Source organism: Borostomias antarcticus, assembly GCF_949987555.1.
Source record: "Borostomias antarcticus genome assembly, chromosome: 1".
In the NCBI taxonomy this organism is placed as follows: Eukaryota; Metazoa; Chordata; class Actinopteri; order Stomiiformes; family Stomiidae; genus Borostomias; species Borostomias antarcticus.
Window position 1 is genome coordinate 55,641,014 of NC_140234.1, and position 10,077 is coordinate 55,651,090.

General features: G+C 38.1%; 2 protein-coding genes across 2 annotated transcripts; both read right to left on the bottom strand.

Annotated features, from left to right (window-relative positions):
• Positions 1-2,654: 2,654 nt before the first annotated feature.
• LOC311307848 (zinc finger protein RFP-like) lies at positions 2,655-7,044 on the bottom strand (the record flags this gene model as incomplete). The annotated part of the gene is made up of 2 exons (XM_084436734.1): positions 2,655-3,193; positions 7,035-7,044. 2 exons carry the CDS (start codon positions 7,042-7,044, stop codon positions 2,655-2,657), a joined length of 549 nt encoding a protein of 182 aa, XP_084292860.1.
• Positions 7,045-7,986: 942 nt separating this feature from the next.
• Positions 7,987-9,179, bottom strand: LOC311307859 (butyrophilin subfamily 2 member A1-like; the record flags this gene model as incomplete). The annotated part of the gene is made up of 3 exons (XM_084436746.1): positions 7,987-8,033; positions 8,459-8,743; positions 8,987-9,179. The coding sequence occupies 3 exons, from the start codon at positions 9,177-9,179 to the stop codon at positions 7,987-7,989; spliced, it is 525 nt and encodes a 174-aa protein (XP_084292872.1).
• Between the last annotated feature and the right edge of the window lie 898 nt (positions 9,180-10,077).

Consider the following 10,077-nt stretch of genomic DNA (forward strand, 5'->3'; position numbering starts at 1 on the left):
CACTACACTACCGAGGAACTTTGAAATATGGTATGTCATAGTGTTGCTGTTCCTATGAAATCTCTCCCATACTTCCCCAAAAAATGGGAAAGGGACTATTGCCTCTTGTGGTGGCAACATAGAAATGCAGGTCAACAACGGAACGGAGGGAGGGAGTGAGGGAGTGACAACCCGACAAATGCTATATATGGAGCGCTGCCTTACAGCCATCTTAGATCACATCTCTGAGGGCAATTACAAATGCGGCAACTGTGCTCGGTGCGGCTACACCACTAAAACATACACACACACACACACACAGTGGAAAGCAGCTGAGCTCAGTGGTGTCAATACCTGCAACACTCCTTTTGTTGTTTATTTGATTAAGTGCCCATGTGATCTTGGAGTGGCTGCACATTTTTAAAAGGCTGGACACAGATCTCTCTCAGATAGGCTACATGTATTGAGAAAGTGGATAGACCTTCTAGAGGTGGTAACCACAAGCATTTCCTTTTAAAGTCTATTTATAAACTACAGCTAACTCAGAACTCTGCAGCCAGACTTTGAACCAAAACAAGGAAGAGAGAGCACATTACTCCCGTTCTAGCCTCCCTGCACTGGCTTAATTATCTAGCTACATTGCTTGAAGCTGTTTTTATCCAGCCTTGTGAGACCATCCTGATCACGTGACCTCACTTTCAGTTTGATCTGCGGAGCTCGCTAGATCAGGATGCTCTTATCAAGCCTAGCTTTTATCTACTATACTGCATCTAAATTATGGAACACCATACCAAAGAGTATTGGAGAAGAACAGCAATTAAAAACACAGCTTTTTAACCTAACTTACAATTAGCAGCACTTATCTTATCCTTTTATCGTTGTATTCCTTTTATTACTTGAATCATTTTGTCCATAGTTTGTAACTATGTTTGTTTTATTATATGTTTCATATCATTGTTATTGTTCATTTTATTGATCGCTATTGTTCTCATTGTTTTTCATGCTATGCACAGAAATGTTAAAGCATTTTGAGCTGCAATGTGAAATGGAATGAAAAGTGTTATACAAATAAAGAGAATTATTTATTGTATTTGCACAACAATAATACACAATATACTTTCTTAACTGTGTAATAACCCTTAACAACATTTTAATGACTAGTCCAAATTGTACCACTGTAGTTGAGGTCAAGGGAAATATTCATGGAATGATTATAATGGTCTCATGAGTCATGACAGCAGCTGTCGAATCCAACCAGACAGTTTATAATGCGACATTATAAAGTTTGGTAGGTGCAAGACACCCCTGTCTGACACAAAAGTGTTGACAGTGACATTATTTATGTCCGTCGAAAGTATACAAAGTATAAATCATTAATGACAACAGTCATACGCATTCATGAAGATTAGCCTACTTAATGTGTCATGGCATTGTTATGACAGTGTCATGTTAGTCTTATGCACACCCCTTTTTGATAATTAGACCTGCTAGGTCATGTCTAAGACAGGTTATGTTGTCTTGGTTAATGTCAAGTTGTCATAAGGACATCTCAAATAATGACAGCAATCATAAAGATGCATGTGTCATTGTTATGACACTGTCATGTCAGTCTTATGCACACCCCTTCAATAAAGTGTTACTTCACAGGAAAATAAGTACAAATGAGTGAGTAAAAGTCTTAAAGTATCTGATATTTATTAAGTATCAAAAGTAGTTTTCTTATATTAAATGTAGCCTACTTAAGTAAATGCTGTTAATAAAAAACTGAAAAAACAAAATGTTTATTTACATTAATTTGCATATGATATTATTTACTTATTCCTACTATTTCAGAAAATAAGGTGCTTTGCCTAGGTAATAGGCCTACAGCCATACAAATTAAATAACATGTTCACCCTTCACATAGGCCTAATAAAAGGGAAAATGGGTGAAACATTGCAGCCAGTTTATCCACTTGCTAACTGTGACCTATCTTCAAGAGTTTTGCTTTAATCAATTCTGCCAAAATTCATTGGTAAAAATTGGTAATATTATCTGTGACCTCGTTTAGACTTGGTTTAAAAAATTGTTTAGGGCGATCAGATCACAAGTAGACAGTGCTAAACACAAGTGTAAACGTCTAAACACTAATGCGTCCTGATGCATCTCTGACAAGGAAAATATGAAAGGATGCAATCGTTTTTTGGTGTAGGTCTAGCTCACTTCATAACCTAATAGCAAAAAATTGAATATTTAACTATATAAAAAAGTTTATCTCGTGCAGATTTAAAGATCCAGTGATCCAATTCAGAACGAACAAGAATAAAAACATATGATACAGTCACAGTCATAAATGGCTGAGTTTCAGGCCATGAACATACATTCACAGGCATAGATTTTCACTGGGTTACATGGACTAGTTTGAGCAACAGAACTGTGCTCTTTTTCATTGACTAAGTAGAAGCCAGTTCATACCAGCAGCATGAAAAGATCACACATTTAGGAAGTTGACTGGTTCAGTAAAGGTTCTGAGTCGTTTTGAGATTATTTAGACCGCTCACTTAATTTGGACTCTGCCTCTGATGACTGGTGATCTGATTCAGATTCAACTGCTTGGGACTCAGATTTCAACTCAACCAGTGGACTAGACAGTCTTCACCACTTAGGACTGAGGACTCAACTCTGATAAGACTTGGTCACTCAACTATGACTAGTGGAGTTAATTTACAACTACTGTAGAAGAATGGAAAGAGTTTCTCCTTGTTGAATGTGCAGCCAGTGAAAGAGTAGATATGAGACCTGGCCTCCACATTGTAGAAGGACACCTTACCCTCCTCATAATCCACAAACACCCCCACCTTCTGGGGCTTTTTACTCATGGGGAGGCGGACATGAGGGCCAGCCAGAGCCCTGTACTCAACACTGTTTGTCACATTACTGTATGCCATGTCAATAGTCCAGTATCCATAATAAGGCCTCACAGTAATATTCCCCTTCCTGTAGATGGAGTCACTGACCACTCCTAAAACCCAAACATCTGTGGTGTCCTTCACCTGCACCTCATAGTAGGATCTCCCTGAGGAGAAGCCCTCCTTTCCCAGGACACACTCATCTCTATCAAACCTCTCTGGGTTATCAGGGAGGTCCTGTCGTATGTCTCCTAATCTCACTTGTTTCCCATTATCAGACAGGATGAGTGAGGGATGTGCAGTATCAGGGTCTAGAGTCACCTCCACTGTGGAGAGGAACATACACTATGGTGAAGTCAATGAACACATGTCATCATAAAAAATAAAAACAATCCATGGATGTCATGATGACTGTAGTTTTACTGTAGTATTCTGTAACAGAGTTCTGTTGTCAACTATTACTGTACAATAACTTGTATGAGACCTGCTTTTGTGGGTAAGAATCATAGCAATCACAGCAGTGATAATGTCAGTGACGGTCAATGATGATATGGGATTAGAATAATCTCTTATTGTTTAGACATGATTAAATGTGATTGACTATGCTTATATTCATATATATGTGATTGCTCATGAGTAAAATAAGTTGAATTATGATAAGATAATGTTCAGAGTCTACTTCGACAATCTACGAGGTTGGCTAGATCACCAGGACTCTCCCACATTGGAACACTTTGAGAATCTTATAGAATAAATGCTGTAAATCACACTGACCTGCATGTTTTCTGATGGTTTCATAATCTGAAATACCAGTATAGAGAACATTTTAAATTTACAAATGGGGGATATCATTATAGTGATCATTATATTTTTTTGCTATTTTACAGAAACGAGGAGAGTAATTAAGTAATTTCATTAAACTACCATTCTGTATCTTTCATTTACCTAGGCAACCTCCCATGGTCACCAAATCTGGGTAAAACAAAAGCAAGATGTGACCATAACAAACAGACAAATCATTAGACAAAAACTCACGTTTTACTCACTATTCATGGCAACATTCATCACAACATTTATATGGGTTTAACACTAATCTATATCATACATTGTTAATTGTTCTAAAAGGTTTATACTTGTACTTACCCAGCTGTTCTGCAAGGAAATCTGTAGATATAGATAGATAGATAGATAGATAGATAGATAGATAGATAGATAGATAGATAGATAGATAGATAGATAGATAGATAGATAGATAGATAGATAGATAGATAGATAGATAGATAGATTATTGATCCCCCAAGGGGGAAATCTGGAAATGAAAACACTAGATGCAAAGTAGTAAGAATAAAAGATGCATGTCTGATGTCACATGCCAGTTTCTTCAGCTCTCAATGTCACAATCTGCCATGACCTCATTACCCATACTGCACTACTGTGTCAATGCTCTTCCACAGCTTACTACAGCTCAAACACTCAGCAGGTCTACCTACACGTCCTTCCTCTCATACTTATAACAGTCATAAAGTATAAGCAGCTGTATATCGCCTACAGTAACACTGTATTCATTACAAATTTTCATTGTGGAATACAAGCAAATTTACATGCATTTACAACACATCATAGTGTGTAGTGGGCAACACAGCATAGGGAGTAATATTGTAGATGTAAAGACAGGTGGAGATGGTAAACAATGCTTTCTGTCAGATTTGTGGTCAGACCAGAGATACTGATGTGAAGAGATACAGAAGTATATCATGCTTTGTAGCAGCCGTGTAAATGTGACAAACACTCAGGGTGGTGCTGCAACTATGTATGCCATCAAGACATCAAGTTCATTAGCTGTCTTCTAACAACACCTGTAGAAGAGACATTTTTTGCAGCTACATCCACTCTGCAGGGATCCTTCTGACTGTTCCACCAACTGCACAACTTTTGTACCATGAAACACACTACGACTCTTCTCTGCTAGAGACACGATAGGCCTACTTATATTTCTTCTTAGACACTACAGTATACTTACATTTCTCCATAGTGAGGTCACCTGTACATGAAGAATGAATGAAGCAGTGACAACATCAGATCATTTGGAAGAAGGAACTATAACCCAAATAAACACATATATTTACTCTCTCCTTACACTACTTACCCTTCTCCTTAGTGAGTTCATCTGTAAACAAATTATAGATGAAGCAGTGAGAACATCAGACATATGAACACCAGAAGCTGTATGGGAACTACAGTATGAGCTAGTGATGAACTAAATAAACACACTACCACTACCCACTCTCCTCTGCTGAATACACTATACAGTACTGACCCTTCTCCTTAGTGAGGTCATCTGTAAACAAACAGTACATGAAGCAGTGAGAACATTAGACATATGAACACCAGAAGCTGTATGGAAACAATAAACTATTGTGATAAACTAAATATACACACATACTTTATGTAACCAAACTGAGTCCTTGTAAGTCCTCAAGTAGGTGGCAAGTTGTTGGTTAAACTCCCTCCTGAGTATAAATACCATCCAACCATGCCGATGAAGAGCTCGACGGTGTATCTTGTTAAAACAGTATCTGAACCCACACAGGGCATGTTGAAATGTATGGGCTACACATATACCCAGTCTCCTCTGCATAATAACTTAGAGTATACAGTCCGTGATATAGTACGTACCCTTCTCCTTAGTGAGGTCATCTGTAAACAAACAGTACATGAAGCAGTGAGAACATCATACATATGAACACCAGAAGCTGTTTGGGAACTATGAACTATAGTGATGAACTAAATAAACTAGGGATGCACGATATATCGGAAAATATATCAGTATCGGCCAATGTTACTGTAGTCATTTTTTAATATATCAATATCGGTCTAATGTGTAAAACAGGGCAGATGTGAACAATTATTTCTGTCTAGCTGCTGTTGACTGTTGTTTTTGAGAGGAAACTGTGTAAACCTGTGATTTATCTGCTTTTCCAAATGTTTTGGAAATAGAGACAGTGTTTACAGTGTTTTTCAGTATCTACAAAATTGTATTATCATAGAAGCTTGTTTTTATACAGAACATATTGACATCGGTAAATGTCGGCCATAACAGCAATATTAAATCTGCTATCATTATCAGCCAAAATGTTCATATCGATCCCTAATATAAACACACTACCACTACCCATTCTCATCTGCTGAATACACTATACAGTACTGACTTTTCTCCTCAGTTAAAAGCTACTGTAATAGCAACACAGCACACAGAATAATAGGTGTATACTGTAAATCGGTGGAGACTGTAAATAATGCTTTCAGTCAGATTTGTGGTCATACCAAATACAAATGCAATTCTCCTGCTCTTTGAAGGTAACTGACTTCAAAATGTGCACTTTGAATGGTTCTGTAATTGAGATAGTATCCTGTTACAAGTATCTTGAGATGATTATTGATGAAAAGCTGTCCCTCAAAAAGTCAAGGTTAAAATGATGACAGTAAGCAGTACTGTCTACTGTTCTTTCTTGCTAGTAATCGACTAAGGCAACATTATTTATTTGCATACTGCCTACAACCATGTAAATGAGACTCAACCATGTAAATGAGACTCAGGGTAGTACTTCAACTCTGCATAGCATCAAGACATCAAATTCTTTAGCAGTCTTCTAACAAAACCTGTTCAAGAGGAGACATTCCTGAACATGCTCCTGTCCTTACAGCCACTCTGCAGGAACCCTTCTGACTGTTCCACTGTACTGCTCAACCTTTGTACCATGAGAACTGTGTCCTCAAGAGATCTCAAGTAAAATGAACATATTATAAGACATTTCTCCCATGGGTGGTGTTATTTAAATGAATGATAGGTGATAGGTAGTGAGAATATCCCCAAAATTCTTTGTAAGTATGGGAACTAGGTATTAGAGTGATAAGCTGAATAAACACACTACCAGTACCTAGGCTACTGAATAAACACACTACCTACAGTACTCTTCTCTGCTAGAGACACTATACTTACTTTTCTCCTTAGTGAGATCAACTGTAAATGAAGAATAGATGAGGCAGTGAGAACGTCAGACACATGAACACCAGAAGCTGTATGAGAACTAGGAACTATAACATAAATAAGCACACATACCTATTTTCCTACTTTCTGCTCTGCAGAATAATTTATACAGTACTTACCTTTCTCCATAGTGAGGTCATCTGTAAATGAACGGTAAATTAAGCAGTGAGAACATCAGAAATATGAACACCAGAAGCTATATGGGAACTAGGAACTCTAGTGATAATCTAAATAAACACACTACTAGTATGATGAAGACAAAATACAGTACTGACCCTTCTTGTCAGTCAAGAACTAACAGCAATGCAGCACATGGAGTAATGGATGTAAAGATGTACATTTGAATGGAGAAGCAGCTTCTCCATTCAAATAAAAACCAACCAGTTTATCATGTTCAGTGGTGACATCATTAGGACCATCCTTGATGTTCACAAAATAACACAAAACATGGTTTTGAATATAAATAAGCTCCATTATTGGAATGTAAATTAAATTATGTACCATTAAGATCTCAAGTAAAATGAACAGCATGACATATTTCTCTGAGGTGAGGTAATCTGTACATAGAGCTTAGATGGGAGGCAGTGAGTACTGTATATCCTCTAAAGTGTTTGTAAGTATGAGAACTAGGAACTGTAGTGATAAGCTAAATAAACACACTTCCTAATATCCTCTGCTGAAGACACTATAACTTATTTCCTCAGTGAGTTCATCCGTAAATGAAGAATAAATGAAACAGTGAGAACACCAGACATCTGAACACCAAAGCAGTATGGGAACTGATCAACTCAATAAACATATCTCAATCTCTATTGAAATCTCAATACTGTGGCTGGTAAGATGACTGAATTGAACACATTCCCCTGTATCAATATACAGTGTACAATGTACAGATTTGCAGGATTTGAGATTTATTCTTGTCTTGTATCAACAGTGTAAGTATGACAGCATTGTCTGTGTGATATTAAATGGCTGTGTGCATCATGGTAAGTAGCAGTTCTAACAAATCCTCTGGTACTCTTGAACATGCTTCTGTCCTGATATTGCAGTTACATCCACTCTGCCACAATTCTAATGATGCTTACCTCTTTGGACTTTGAGGTGATTTGCCTCTCTGTCTGCAAAGGAGACACAGAAGGTTTTTGTGTTTATACCATTGTTAGTCTCACTGTGTAAACACAACCGTTGTTTACATTTAGTGGAAAGCATGTCTGTGAGTCTTCAAATCATCTCTATATTACCTTTCCTTTTCAATCTTTTCACTAGGAAATAGAAGCTCACAGCTGATCCAATGACAAAGGCACAGAGAAGCACAGCCAAGGGCACTCTCCATGGGTCCCGATGATAAAACAGCTCATCTGAAACATACATTACTCAAATCAACATCATCAACTATCTATTCTGCATGACAGGGAGAGTAAAAACAAAGCAGACATTCAATTAATTGATTTTCACGTTAGCTGTCTCCCATCCTTTGGTAGAAACCCACACCTAAATGTTATGGAATATTACTCAGATGAAGATATAAGGATGAATAACTCACCAGGGACATGAACCTCTGCCTCCATCATCTTAGTGATTTGTCTCTGTCGAACTCTACAGGTGAAGCGGTTGGTATCTGTCTTTTCAACAATGACATTCAGTTTGACTGAGTAGAGACCCTGCTCAGGGTCTCTATGTATCTCTGGAGGTCCAGCAGAGAGATTGACCCCTTTACTGTCCTGCCATACCATCTCAGGCTCTGGGTGCCAGCCTTTCGATTCACACATCAGCCCCATCCCTGACTCTCTGTGTCCCTCAATGGAGATCACTGGCTGAGATCCTACAGCTACACACACACACACACACACACACACACACACACACACACACACACACACACACACACACACACACACACACACACACAGATAAACTGGAGATTAAATGCTGTTTGGAAAATAAGTCAATTTGAATACAGCAAGTTAATGATGGTACATTTGACTTCACTGAAAAAAATTAACTTTACCTTTAATAGTGACTTGAATCCTGGAATCGTCATACCATTTCAAGGTCAGTGACCTAACAAAACATTTGTAAATTCCTTCATCGTAGCCGTTCACCCAGAGCAGTTTCAAGGAGGTGTTGCCCTTCTTCAGTTCCTCTTTAAACAACGCTGTTCTCATTCTGTAGGAAGGATTCTGTTCTTCATAATTGTCTTGGCCATCTTTGTAATGATGGACACGAGGGTCTGGCAGGTGGAGTTTGAACCACTCTACCTCCATGTCCTCAGCGCTGAAGCTAGGTTTGAGGTACGATGGCAGAATGACTGTATCACCAACCACCACAACCATTTCAGGAGTTGGAGTTAGAACCTCAAACTGGCCTAAAGAGAAAAGAATAGATAAAAAGTGAGTCTCAATAGTCTAACTGTCCTCATGTCTCCCCTATGCTTCACGGTCTGATCAGTCTCGTTTTTCTTCTCATCAGTGCCGTTGAAGGGAAAGGGAACACGACCGTTCTTTTCTTTTCATTATTTTTAATGGCAAAATATGAAATTCATAAAACATACATTATCTATAGCAAGATCGTAATACACACACGCACACACATACACACACGCATTCACGTACGTAGCCTACGCGCGCGCGCACACACACAAAATAAAATTATTTCTGTAGCCTACCGCAGTCTGCTGTGTGGATAAGCAGAATCACACAGACGTCTAGCAGAGTCACCATCATTCCTGAGGAAAACGACTTGTAAAGTATCAACAATGTCTAAAATATCTAGAGAACACGTCCTATACTGTAGACTCACATAGCCTAAATAAAACTATGATGGCCCTTAAGTGTCAAATCAATTGAGGTGCTCAACTTGACTTGCAGAAGATGGCGCATTTGACTTAATTTAAAGCAGTTAAATCAAATACAAATGTTTACATCAACCATCTGCTATCTAATCGACTAAAAGCATAGGATTAATCATTTTGCAGACCCCTACCTTTTCGACATGTCCACACAAACGGAAGTTAAAGATTAGGCTACGTTCACTTTTAAGAACTTGGCACTTTCACTTTAAAGCCTCTGGAAACTTGGCTTGAAATAGTAAAAATGCATATATGATATCAAATGTTAGTGTCTCTTTAAGCATCCACAAAAATCTGAGTTAAAATAAACGTTC